The 14,172-nt window shown below is 43.6% G+C and overlaps 1 protein-coding gene across 2 annotated transcripts in view; it reads left to right on the forward strand.

The window, feature by feature from the left end:
* The window catches only part of CFAP61 (cilia and flagella associated protein 61), a 255,126-nt gene that overhangs the window by 112,699 nt on the left and 128,255 nt on the right, over window positions 1-14,172 (forward strand). Inside the window, exons 15-17 of one of the 2 annotated variants that reach the window (XM_067707353.1) lie at window positions 2,310-2,387; window positions 4,532-4,738; window positions 7,600-7,734. In XM_067707353.1, coding sequence (XP_067563454.1) covers window positions 2,310-2,387; window positions 4,532-4,738; window positions 7,600-7,734 — 420 coding nt within the window. Of the gene's footprint in view, window positions 1-2,309; window positions 2,388-4,531; window positions 4,739-7,599; window positions 7,735-14,172 lie in introns of those variants that run through there. The other variant, XR_010935095.1, reaches the window with a different exon arrangement.

The raw sequence follows: 14,172 nt of genomic DNA on the forward strand, positions 1-14,172 counted from the left end.
TCTCTGATTTACTTCACTTACTATGGTAATCTCTAGGTCCATCCATGTTGCTGCAAATGGCAAAATTTCATTCTTTTTTATGGCTGAGTAATATTCCATTGTATATAGGTGCCACATCTTCTTTATCCATTCATCTGTTGGTGGACATTTAGATTGCTTCCATGTCGTGGCTATTGTCAATAGTGCTGCTATGAACATCGGGGTGAATGTATGTTTTCAAATTAGAGTTTTCATCTTTTCTGGATATATGCCCAGAAGTGGGATTGCTGGATCATATGGTAGTTCTACTTTATTTTTTTAGGGACCCTCCATACTATTCAGGAATGCACTGTTGATTCATATATCAGCTTGGGTGGATGTCCAGAGAATTATGCTAAATGGAAAAATAAGCCAGTCCCTAGAGGTTACATACTGTATGATTTCACTTATATGACATTTTTGAAATGACAACATTTTAGAACTGGAGAACAGATCGTTTGTTGCCAGGGTTAAGGATGGAAGTGGGACAGGAGGCAGGTAGGTGTGGTATAATAGGCAACCCATGAGATCCTTGTGTTGGAACTGTTCAGTATCTTGACTGCAGTGGTGGACATATGAACCTACACAGGGGATAAAATTGCATAGATTTTAATACGCACACACATGGGCACGCGCGCGTGCACGCGAAATGGCATCAGTGTGGGTTCCCTGCTTGTCATATGATACTAGTGTTTTGCAAAGGTTACCATTATGGGATACTGGGCAAAGTGTAGAAGGAATCTCTCTGTATTGTTTTTTACAACTGCTGGTGAATCTGCAACTATCTCCATAGACATTTTAATTAAAATTCAAACAAAAGGGAAAGCCAGTTTCCCTTGAAGCTGTAAACATTAACTTACTAAGTCTTAGCCCTTGAGTATATGTATTTGCAGTATTCTGTGTAGCAAAATGAGACGTGCGCATACTGCTCTTGGCTGCAGGCTGAAGTATATTGGTTGTTTCAAGAAAAATGTTTCTGCAGTTGTTTGAATTGCAGGCTGAAGCAGCACCATTGTCACAGAACAGCTGGCAGACAAAATATGGTAATTCAGTCCTGGGGAGTTGGCAGACTTTTTCTTAAAAATGAGTGAGGTGAGAGTGTCACTCCAAAGAAACAACTGACAGCATGTGTTCCCCCATGATAAAGTCCACGCTTTCACAAAAAAATTAGACTTTCAGAAAGTCAGTATCTGCCATCATGAGCTTGACAGCTTCCCAAAACTTAAAAAAAACTTTTTCTGATGAGACTGGTGGTGATATTACCACACGCAATGTTTTGATATTTTGTAATGAAATAGGTCAACGTTTGGAAAACCTGCATAAGCTTGGTGAATCAATATTTTCCAGATAGACAGTACACGATGTTACAAAAATCATGCATGGGTAAAAGATTCAAAGTGCAAAAGAGACCGATACATTTTAATGTAGTAGGGTATACAAAGGTCACTGACATGGCTTCAGAGCCACATTGCAACTTATCTTTAAAACACTACTTACTACATGTTGAGTTTTGGTGGCGCATCAAAGGAGAATATCCATCATTATCTGAAAATATTATTTAAATACTTCTCCCTTTTCCAACTACGTATCTTTGTGAAGACAGATTTTTTTGCATATATTTCAACCAAAATAACATGTTACAACAGATTGAATACAATACAGAAGTAGGTGTGAGAATCCAGCCGTCTTCCATTGAGCCAGATATTCAAGAGATTTGCAAAAATATGAAACAATGCTACTCTTCTCTCTAAATATTTTTATCAAACTAAAACATGTGCTTTAATTAATAAGTTCAACAAAAATTAATCAAAGAATTCAAAATTTTCTCAGTTTTAATTTCTAATATAGAAAATAGTGGTAGACATTACATACGTGAACCAAAGCTCTTTAGCATCCTCAGGACACAGGGGGCCTGGGATGACAGACAGTGTTTGAGAACCACTGATGTTATGCTAAAGAAAACAGATTCCCAGTCAAAGGAATGTGGTTCGAATCAATAGATCCATCCCGTACCAGCTGGAGATCTTGGCAAGGCAGCCTCCCAGGCCTTATTTTCTCGTAAATGAAGTAGAGATGTAATGGTAATACTTACTTCAGAGGGGTTGAAGTGAGGGTTAAACGCATACAAAGAGGGCATTTAACCTATTACCTGGCCCAGAGGTAAGTGGTGATAGGATGGTGGCTTTATCATTGTCGTTATGTGATCACGGTTGAAACCCTTTATTGACAGCTTATGGAAACACTAATAGCAATATTTTTTAGGGTCTTAAAATATCTGCTTCTCTTGTCAGGATGGAACACCACTGAAGGCATTTGTAGCCGAAGTTGCAGAACAAGTAGTTGGCATTGCAGTGATCAGAGATGAAATGGTAAATTGTGAAGTGGATACTACTTCCCTTGATCGTGCCTTTTCCTCTCGTGAATTAGTACACAATGCCTCTTTTGAAGTTTCATTTTTACTTATTTAGGATGAATATCTTCTTTTTCTGAAGGCTGTAGATCTGCTTGCATCCCACTGGGCAGCCTTTCAAGTCTCCATTTTTTTTTCGGTTCAAAATGTTTAAAATATTACGAAGAGTACATGAAAACATTCACCATCTAAAAATTCAAATAACCTTCCACCACCAAAAACAAGTCCCAGCTCCCTCCCCAAAGGATTACCACTATTGAGAGTTAGGCATTTATCCCTTCCAGCGTTCTTCCTTGCACTTATTTTCATGCATCGTGTGCGTGCGTGCGTGCGTGCGTGTGTAAGTGGACATCTAATTTTATTTTGTCCCAGTGCACAGCCAATTATTCCAAAGTATTTAGTACTGAGTAGTCCATTCTTTCCCTACTGATTTAAAATGCTGCCTTTATATTATTAAATTTCCATGTGTCTGTGTCTATTTTTACTCTCTGTTCTGTTCCATGGATTTATTTGTTGATATCTATTGCACTATCACGTGCTTTGGTATCTGGTGGGGAAGTCTTCTCTTATTTATATTTTTTTGCCTAAAGTTTCTTGGTTAAACTTGGGTGTTTTCTTTTCCAGATAAACCTTGTAATACTTACTATGAATTTATTTGTGCCTATGTAGATTTTACAAAACAATTTAGGCAGAACTGATAATTGTAATATTGAGACTTCCCTTCTGGGAACATGGCTTCTGGAAGATACCCTTTATCATGTTAAGGAACTTCTCTCCTATTTCTAATTTACTAAAAGTTTTTGTTACGCATGGGTGTTGAATTTTATTAAATGTGTTTCGGCATTTATGGAGATGTTCGTATGACTTTATTTCTCTAATGTGTTCAAACTATCCTTATTCTTGGATTCATTTCTCTTTTGATTCAATATATCTTTAAGAATTCTTGGAGCGTGAGTGGAAGAGGGTAGGGTCTCTGAGTCCACACACATATACAAGTTTTCATCTGTCCTCACACTTGAACACTCATTCAGCTGTGAATAGAATTCATATGCAAATTATTTCTCATCAGAGTGTTGATGTTTTTACTCTCATTATCTTCCAGTATCCAATGTCACGGACAAAATACAGTCTGATGTAAATAAATGTATGTATGTCTGCTTTCTCTCTTGAGAATTAGTTTTTCCCTTTTATTTCAAAAATTCTTATGAAGTACCTTATGCCTCTTTTGAGCTTGGGAACATCTTTCTTCTATGATTTCACTAATGATTTCTTCCCTTCCATTTTCTCTATTCTCCATTCCTTTTTGGATGGAAGTGACCCTTCACTGTCTTTTACGTTTCTTCTTGTACTTTTTAATCTCTTGTACTTCTTACTCTTCATTCTAGGAGTTGTTCTTGATTTTATCTTCCAGATTCCTAATTTACTGTTCAGCCACATCTAGTCTATTATCCAGGCCTTCTATTGGAATTTTAATTTCAGAGTTCATGTGTTTAACTTCCAAGTCTCTTCCTTGTTCTCTTATTGTTCCTTTTTTGTAGGAGCTTGTTTGTTATGTTTTATGCGAGATTCTTTTTTGGTATCTCTGAGGACACTGAGTAGAATTTTTAAAAAATTCTCCTCCATTTGCTGGATAACCTCTGTTTCCTCTGGAGTGAGTTGTATGTTTCTCTAACTGGTCTTTTGCATTCGTCAGTTTTCCCCAAAAGTCTCTCCATGTCATGAATGAGAGTATCAGTGTGGATGGTTGGCAGGGGCTCTTTGACAGTAGTGTATATCTGCTTCTCCATTGCATTGCTCTGGCCACTGGGAGGCTGTCCATGAGCAGGGACTCAAGGCTCTCCAGGTTTTTAGCACGGCTGTGAGGAGCAAATCCCAAAGCTCTGAGCCACCCTCCAGAAGTAAGCCATCAAAACAAGTGACTTTCAGGAAACATAAGTTTTAGCTTTAAAAAAATTAACAATGAAAATGAGATCGTAAATAATAGGAGGGAAAAACTCGTCTCTCATTATTGTACCTAAAGTCATTTTTAAATGATGTTTCTCAGAAAGCGTATGCCGTTTGTTTAAAACCTTCTTAGGTGTCTTTTCTCACATCTCTTTTTAGGATATAGAGTACATACGATCCCACTACAATATTGAAGACTTCATATACTTTAGTCACCACCAGCGCGAAGAGCATGGCCACCTGTATCACTTTGCCCTGAACCCCATTTTTCAGCACTACACCAAGTTTTTTCTGAAGGAGATCCTCCGTTTAGGATATAAGTCCTGTCTCTACTACCCTGTTTACCCGCGAGCCAAGGAAGGCAAGGTAAAAGAATGTCTTAAGTCACTTTTCCAGCAGATCTGTGTCACGGTGTCATTTGTGTCGTGTGCCATATTTTATTTCTTCTTCACTCCATGTATTTTGATTGTAATGTGGCTCTGAATTTCAAATGGCCATATTGAGTTTGGTCCTTTTCTTACACTACAGTGAAAACCCAGAAGGCTTTGAATTTCTGAAACCATCACAACCCATATAATTAGTAGAACAAATTGTTGGCTTTTCCATATCTACAAAGCAGACACTGAAAGCTATGGAAAAACACTCTAAGGGATGTGAAAATCAAATTATTTCTCATGTGAATTAGTGAAGACCAAAATGTCCTATGATGTTCTTCAAGCAAAGAATGTTCTAGTAGTGAACCCATAGAATAAATTAGCTCAGTCCTTAATACTGGTGTGCTATCACGGTATTGCAAAACAGCAGTATAACATCCCCATAAAAGTGATGGATAAAAAGTGGAGATATGTGTTATTGATGTAACCTTTATGTAGTAGATACCACTATGTCTGCATAATACTTGTACTTACATAGAGCAATACTTCTATAACAAATATGTGTCTGCTGTGTATACATTATGTATACTGTGCACAGATAGCAAGCTCTTGCTTCCTGCTTCCGTGTATCCTGCTTCCGTCTCCTTCATAGCACTTCTCACTCGCTCACATTCTGTCTTGTGCCGTAAAGCTGGAGCTGTTTGCCCTGTTCAGAGCTGCAGCCCTGTTACGTAGGAGGGTCCCACACACTCACACGTGCTCACACGTGCTCACACGCAGTGTCCCGCTTGCTCACAGGCAAGGGCTTCTTGGAGCTGGATCCCCAAGCAGTTCTTTCCTGCAAAATGGTCCCTCTGTCACTGACAGTGTTGATGCAGACTTGAGGGGTGTTGAGAACTGAACCCCCAGGTAGAAATTTCTACCCCCCTAGGTAGAAATTGTCCCATAAGATCCCATTCGTGACCAAAAACTTTCTTAGGCTCTGCCTAGAGTCTGACATTGTCACGTTTCTTCTTAGTTACCATGGTGAGCTAAGTGGGTTTTTTAAATGCTCTGAATTATTAAACTTAAAAACAATCTAAGGTATATGGGTACATACACATAACAGTAATTTTACCAATGTATCTTATTTGACAAATGCCTTTTGGGGAAAAACAGAAGGAATGGAGGAGAAAGAAGAAAAAACATGGAAAAGATAGGTAGCGAATGTAGAATATGCTCTAGTGATGATTTTTTTCCTGTCAAAATGCAGCCCTACAGCAATGTGAATGCCCCAGATTTGAACCTGGGACATGAGAAGTTTAACAGTTTTGCCTGAAAATCCTGGTCCTGCACAATTTCTTTGTACTTCACATTTGGCCAAGTGCCAATTTGGTGACCTTTAAGGATGGGATGTTACATTCTCAGTTTTTATTCCCAGTGTTTCCTGCCAGTGCCCAGTTGGTAGAAAGTCCTTTTGCATGCATCCTAAAAAATGGTGACTTGAACTGAACTCATTGAGTGTTCACGTATTTCCCTCCATGGTGTGGAATTAGGACCATGTTACACGCTATTGTATATATAACATAGAAACACACTTGGAAACAGATTTCCTCTCTGTCTGCACCTCTAGTTGATTTATACACGTACATTTAAATAAGTGCAAGAAGCAATACCAAATAGTACAGGTAAGAATCTCCAAATTCTGCTATAAATCCCCAGTTGACTGCAGTACAAGTGAGCTTTCGGCTGACACGATGAAGACGGTTTTCTCCACACCCTCCTGCCAGAACATGTACTGAGAGCTCTTCCAGGCTTAAAAACACAGCTTTGGCTAGAGATCCCTGGCTTCTGTTTCTCAGTGTGTAAAATCAGGCAGTGAAGTTCAATAGTGAAGGATTTTAGAAATCCCTTCCAGAAGCTCTTAGAAAGGCCTAGGGGCTATTTTTAGAACCACAAATAAGTCATGTGTAAACCACGTCATTTATTAAACTACAGCTACAGTTCCGTTTTACTTTCTTTGCTTTCCAGGTTAAATTCGGTAAATGTCTCATTAAAAATTTTTGGTTTGACAGTTTGAGGTTTACACAGTTGACATACCCAAAGCTTAGGGGTTTCACCAAAACCCCTAAGATTTCATAAATGTGAAAGAAATAAAGATCACCATGTTCAGTTTTCTCTGCCAAGTCTAAAACTTGGATAAAGTTAATATTTAAAGCATTCACCTAAAACATGATTTATTGTAGCCCGTTTCAGTAACCATAAATCCAGCTCACAATTTAGTATTAATATAAAGCAGAATAATCTGGTCCAGCCCCCTCCCCCCTCCACTCCCCCACTCTCCGGTTTTATCCTTTTGTTTTAAAACACTTATCTGATCAACAGACGTCCAGCTGAAGTAGCAGTGACTTTCACAAACATGAGGATTTTCACATCTGCGCCCTATTGCCCCTCAGATGACATTTTTATCTATGTGCCTTCTTAAAGCAGCTTGTGTGAAACACGCAAAGGTTACCAGGACGCAGATAACACAGCTTAATGGGGTCAAATCGAGCTGATTCATGATCACTACGGAGAAGAATATCCTCCTGGGGAAAATACTTGTGCTGAAAAATCCCATAAACCAAACCACTTGTTTATCTGTCATTCCCACAGAGATAGTAATGCAATTACTCCCGTAATTATCTTCATTAGTGTCAGGCATTATCTACAATTCATTCCTCTGGTCGAAGAGTATGTTTGTTTATTTGCTGGTTCCCCCCCCCCCTCCGGTTTGGCCGGGTTGGGAGTTTTGTATTTGTCGAGGCGCGTGCCGGCAAATGTGCGCGCGGCTCCCACGCCCTTCCCCCTAACATCGAGGTCGCTGTCTCCCAGTTTCAGAGCTCCAGTGCCCACTCGCTGACGTCCGCCCTCCACTACTTGGTTCCCGTGCGGCCCCGACGACAGATTGTCTATCCCCTGGAAAAGCTTGGCATCAACGCCCCATCAAAGGAGGTCTCCAGGGACGCGGTGGGTAGCCGGCGGCAGCAGGCGGGGCGCAGTGCCAGCGCGGGCGAGCGAGCGGGCGGGCGGGCGGGCGGGCGTGGCAGATGGGGCGGCGCTGCATACGCGGAGACGGAGCCCAACGGCTGCTCCTTCATCCAGGAGCCCAGGCTCCCTCCCACCGGCCCCTGCCCTAGGGTGGTGCCTCCGCAGCGAGCCCGGAGCAGAGCGGACGCCATGTGGTCCCTCGTAACGCGCCACCCCCCCTCACACGGGGGACGCCGCCGCGGGCTGCTGCGCCTCAGTACCAGTGGCTTGGGGGTCCACCTCCCAGCATCTTTCTGGGTTTAGCCCCCTTGCTTCAAAGCAGACTCCCCTTTCCTTCATGCTCTGCTTTCTCGGTTTGAGAACCTAGGTCTGGCTGCATGAGGACGTTTGGGGCTGAGTCCTGAGCTAGGTTTGTTCCCTCCTCCTGGGGGAGTCCGCGTGATGAACAGGAACGTCTCAGCTGTCCTGGGTGGCGGGGGCTTTGAGCTTAGAGTGCACAGCCCTGGGACACTCTTAGTACCAGAACAGGAAAAGGGACCAAACAGAACCTAGATTTCGCTTTCAGTGGAAGTGGACGCGTAAACAACCATACACAGAGCCGTGTTCAGGAACTTGGCTGGAAGCGTGACTTTGTCGGGCTGACTTACATGTAAGCTTGTACTGTATGTGCACACTTCCACTTAAATACGGTAGCAAAACGCCCCGCAGTGGGCCGACACTTGTTCTTTGTGAGAAAGGAGGAAAGTGGAAAGTTTACACTCTCCGAACGTTTAGCAAAGGAGCTAAAAATGGTGCTGGAAATGGTGCTCAAATCAACACCCCAGTTTTGCAGGACATGCGTCACCTCACGGCCCCCAGCTCCTGCTTTACGTATGGGGGGTGGGTCCACCAAGACCCATCTTAGAGGCAGGCTGCTCTAAGTCCTATGTAAAGTCCTAAGTCTTTATATTTGTAAAATAAAAAATAAATTTGTATTTATTTTCTAAGTTCTAACTTTGTATTTGAGTAGAGACTAAAAACGAATAGCAATTCTTTTGCTCTACCCAAATCTTCATTATGGAAAATGTGAAGCATGTACAAAAGTAGAGCAAGTTCTACGAAGCAGGGATTCTCCTTCTGTCTGTGCTGAGGGACCTCGTCTTCTTTTCTTAATGTACAGTCCCTCATAGACTGATAGTTTTGTGAAATGTGAATTCCTAGAAGGAGATTAAAAACAGAGACCAAATTCAGGTCCTATTATTTTATCACTAGGTTTAACAGACACAGAATTACTCTGCCCACTTGCTCTAAAAGCTTCTGAAGGCAGACGAGCACGTGTTTCAGCCCACACGATGGGCTGCGCAGAAACAGCTCCAACGGGGTTCAACTCTTGGCCAGTTTTGCATCTTCTACAGCCTCACCCACTTCTCCTTCCTCCCTTATCATCTTGCAACAGATGCATGTCATCACTTCATCCAAGACCACAGGTGTGTCCTTAGGTAGCAGGGCCCCAGCATCACACTCTAGAGAGGAAGGGGCCCCGGGCAAATCTGTAGGACTGTGGGGTTGACCACCAGGTGGTCTGCTGGTGTGTGGAGATCCTGGGATTGGATTCTTTTGGAATGAGAGCCAAGAGAGTGTGTCGGGGTCAGGAAGGGTGGCCTCATCTATATCTGTCACTGAAACACAGCTAATGTGACATCCTCCTGATCCCAGGAGAAGGGGCCACAGGTACAAAGTACAGAGATGTAGCTTCTGTGTGAGAGGTGCTGCCCTTTTGCAGCCACTGCTGAGATGCCTTTGAGTTGGGATAGACCACGTGGCCAGGCCAAGAGAAGCCCTCACACGTCGGCGGCAGCCCGCAGCCCCAGCACCTTCAGCTGGTCCCCAGGGGGCGTGAGTGGTATGGCTGGGAAGACGGGGCGCAGCACGGGGCTGCCATCTGGTATCAAGAGCCGTGTTCCTGAACCTCTGGAGCTTCCCCATCCTCACCCCACCCCCAACCCTGGGAATCTACAGACCTGGATGACTTTGAGTTGAGCTGGAGCTCCTGGTGGGGAAAAAGCCAGAGAAAACATTTTATTTCACTTAAAACAACCCTACCGGGACTTCCCTGGTGGCGCAGTGGTTGGGAGTCCACCTGCCAATGCAGGGGACACGGGTTCGAGCCCTGGTCCGGGAGGATCCCGCATGCCACGGACCAGCTAGGCCCGTGCACCACAACTACTGAGCCTGCGCTCTAGAGCCCCACGAGCCACAACTGCTGAGCTCGCGTGCCACAACTGCTGAGGCCCGCGTGCCCAGAGCCCATGATCCACAACAGGAAGGGCATCTGTAGTGAGAGGCCCGCGCACTGCACCGAAGAGTGACCCCCGCTCGCTGCAACTGGAGAAGGCCCGCGCACAACAGCGAAGACCCAGCGCGGCCACAAATAAATAAATTTGTAATAAATAAATAAATAAATAAAATGATCCTATCATGACTTCCCAGGTTGTTATGAGTTGAAATCATTGCTTACATTTAATAAGCTTTTCCATGGCCATCTCTCTGTGCTGTGTCCCCACAGAGCCCCTGGCTTATTTCAAGACCTAGCAGAGGATGGATTTTGTTTAATTAATTAATTAATTAATTGATTGATTGATTTTGGCTGCGCCGGGTCTTAGTTGCGGTACGCAGGATCTTTGTTGCGGCATGCATGTCGGATCTAGTTCCCCGACCACGGATCAAACCCAGGCCCCCTGCATTGGGAGCACGGAGTCTTTTTTTTTTTTTTTTTCGGTACGCAGGCCTCTCACTGTTGTGGCCTCTCCCGCTGCGGAGCACAGGCCCTGGACGCGCTGGCTCAGCGGCCATGGCTCACGGGCCCAGCCGCTCCGCGGCATGTGGGATCTTCCCGGACCGGGGCACGAACCCGTGTTCCCTGCATCGGCAGGCGGACTCTCAACCACTGCGCCACCAGGGAAGCCCAGGGAGCACGGAGTCTTACCCACTGGACCACCAGAGAAGTCCCCAAGGATGGGTTTTTAAATCCCTGCTCCAGGAAGACAACCACTTACCAGATGGGTGGGGCTGGTGCTCGTATCCGCCACTTTGTGCTGTGTTGTTTACTGTATTGGTGAATTCTGACTTTTTAAGAAGTACTTTACCGCTGCTTGTTATACTTATTCTTGAGAAGGGTTTAGTAAAGATTTAGATTTAGTAAACAAGGTTTAGTGAAAATGTTAGAAATTTTAAAGTTGGACCAGAGGATTATCGAGAGCATAATCCACATGGGATGAGCCTAGACATTCAAACGTTAAAATACTACATTACATTACTTTAAATTTTAAAAAACGTTGTAGGCGGATTTAATGTTTTAGGCTGATTATCTGAGTCAAGGTGAGCCAGATGGAAAATTTTTTGGAGGACTTTCTACAGGGTCCTAAGCACGTTGATTTCTTAGCAGAGCAAATAGTACTGCAGCCGTTGAAGTTGAGCGATTGTCTTACTAAATGAATCTCTCTTTGTCCCTTTAAGTTTTACACCCCCCTCTGCCTGGAGCTACGAGCAACCCTCAGCGCCCTCACGTGTCCGCACACTGCTCTCGCTGGGCACTGGCCTTTCATACTTTTTATCGCATCTCAGACTGACCATCCGTTCCCTGGCTTTCACCTAGGAAGCCAGTCTTCAAGGGAACAGATCACTTCAGGCATGAGTAATGGGATAGAAAGCGTTTCATCTCAGTGGGTTGCCAATCTGACTCTGGCACAAGCCAGCAGAGATTGAAATTCATCACTGCGTGGCAGGGTAGTGTGCTCCCCTCGCCCCAAGGTCAGGTAGCTGCTGCCTGGTTTAGATGAGTCGGTGTCCCTGCCACCAAACTGTCCCTGTCATTCGTATCAATTGACAGTGTGCCCCGTGTCAGGTCACAAGAAAGGACCTGGAAAACATGTGAATGGTTTTCATCACACATCACCGAGGTAGGCCCGGAAGGTTCATTATGTCGCCACAGTCAACCAGCAGAGATACGTGGATAAGAGAAGGCTTTTTCCTAACCGTAATCCACGTGGCATGGACCGAGAAGATTTCGTTTCTTAGCTTGAATGGGCAGTCTTGGCCTGGGCATTTGCCCTCTGAGAATTATTATCATGGGAATTTTTAATGAAATGAATCAGTGTGGCCCACTTGCATGCGAACTATGATCTGGGAAGTGCTCAGAATTTGGCTGAATGAACTGATGGCCATATTAATTACAGACTGTGGACCAATTTGACCCACGCTTACTTTCGGGTGGTTCCTTGGGCAAGCTGGCTTGCTGTCCTTCCTGCCTCGCCGTAGGGATTCAAACATGACCGTGACAGGGGCCCTGTCCTCGGGGAGCGTACAGCCCCGTGTCAGTATTAATGCGGGACTGCTCAGGGCTGGTTAAACTGGGGATGGGAGAGGGCTGCATGGGTCCCTGAGCCCCGCCGGGGTCAGACCTGTTCTGTGGAATCCTTTGGGAGGGAATGTGTCTGGTCGGAGGCATGGTTTCCTTTCCAGGACTGGGGTTTTAAATGACTCTTACTTGTCATATTAGACACCAGAAAATCTGCTTGGAACTTAAAAAGCTCCTACCTTTGCTTCAGTATTAAGAGATGCTCCCCATTATCCACTTCAATCACTTTAGTTCTCTATGTTGATTTCTAGTATTCATAGAATTACAGTGTCAACTCACCTCTCCTTTTTTTTTTTTTTCCAAAATTTTTTTGTACCAGATCAATCCATCTTCTTTCAGATGACAGAATCATCTCAGGAATCAGACTTTCAGAGTGATCAACACCTGTTATTTTTTTTGTGGTTGTTTATTGGTGACGGTCTGTTTAAATCTCGACTAATGAATTATTTGAAGCCTCTGTTTTCCCTTTGTCCTTCTACAAAAGAAAAATGACGGTTTGTTTAACCCCCCTTCTCGGAGCTAAGTGCTGGCCCGATTTTTCCTAGTGTGTGATCTCTCAGGAAGATGTCACGCTCTGGCATTCGGTTACCCTTTGAATCGCCCCTTTCATCTGGGCTGTTCTTCCCCAGTTCAGCTATAATTACCATCTGATGGACTGTTGCTGGATACTGTTTCACTTGTACATCTGCTGCCCTAGGAAATTGCATTATTCTCCCAGCACCTGCTAGATTTTCCCCAGCTTAATTGTTTCCCCAACCCCTTCCTTAAACTTGGAAACTTTCACTGCCCGCGTTAGACTTTCCTTGGTTGTACTTGTGTGTGTGTGTGTGTGTGTGTGTGTGTGTGTGTGTGTTTAAATTAGCCCTTTAGAATCTCCTTGGTAGAAGTTTCTAAAAATGCAAACCCATATTTTTCAACATCATATATGCACTGAACATTATTAATGTGACCATGGTGATATTTTCCTGAAATGAAATTAACCCACTTCAAATCACCGCCATGAGTCCAGTTTGCTTTTTCAAGCCACTTCCCCGCCATTTCCTACAGTTACCCTACCTGTGGGAAATGCATTTCCTCCTATTTATGATGAACCCTTTTCTCTGACATTCTTAGAATAATTTACATAAATTCCTTTGTGAGTTTTTTTCTTTTTCAAACGAATACAAGTTGTATGGTCATTTCTTTCCAATTCTTTGAATACTATCTAGTTTAGTATTGTACATAGTGTATGTGTACATCAAAATGACTTATGAATCAGTGATTTATTCTCCTTGTTATCAAATTCCTCCCTCTTATAAAGGTTACAGGGTAATAAACAACAACTACTACTACTATTACTAACATGCTGTCGCTAAAGGCTCCCCATGAGTTATGTCGTTTAATCCTCATATCAACACTTGTAAACAGTTACTGCTACTGTCGTCTTCAATGTACATAAAGAAAACAGGCTTGCAGGAGGGAGAGTAAGTGACTTGTCCAAAGGCGAATTCTTGACAGAGCTTCAAACCCAGGCAGTTGGATGCCAAAACTCATACCATTATATATGCTCTCTTATCTAAAAAGTTAAAGCAGTGATATCATAGCTTATTGTAGGAAAACCAAACCACAGAAAAGGAAGATGGCTTGACAGAGACCTTTTGGAATCTCCCAGATCTTTGGCACCAGCTACATAATCAAAAGGTGACCCACGGATAATTGGCTTTCCGCCCGAACAGCTGGATTTTCCTCCTGGCTGAGCCATCCAGCCTTGGGTTTGTTCCTGTGCCAGCCTGACCCTGGCTGGGCTGGGAGCAGACACAGGGGTCCAGGATAGAGCCCTGGGGTCACTTTTTGGACAGCAGCTGATCCAGGCTATCTCCATGTCTCTCTTTGCTGTGTCAGCTCGTTGTTATAAACCTTTTGAAATTATAGTGGCAGCTGCTGGGAAAGGTGGAAAAAAATAATAACCCCGTATGTGGGTCACATTATCCGTTTTTCAAGATTCACTTCCATGCTATGTGTGGCTTCATGGTGTTGTTAGA

This window comes from Pseudorca crassidens, chromosome 15 (assembly GCF_039906515.1).
Source record: "Pseudorca crassidens isolate mPseCra1 chromosome 15, mPseCra1.hap1, whole genome shotgun sequence".
Classification (NCBI taxonomy): Eukaryota; Metazoa; Chordata; class Mammalia; order Artiodactyla; family Delphinidae; genus Pseudorca; species Pseudorca crassidens.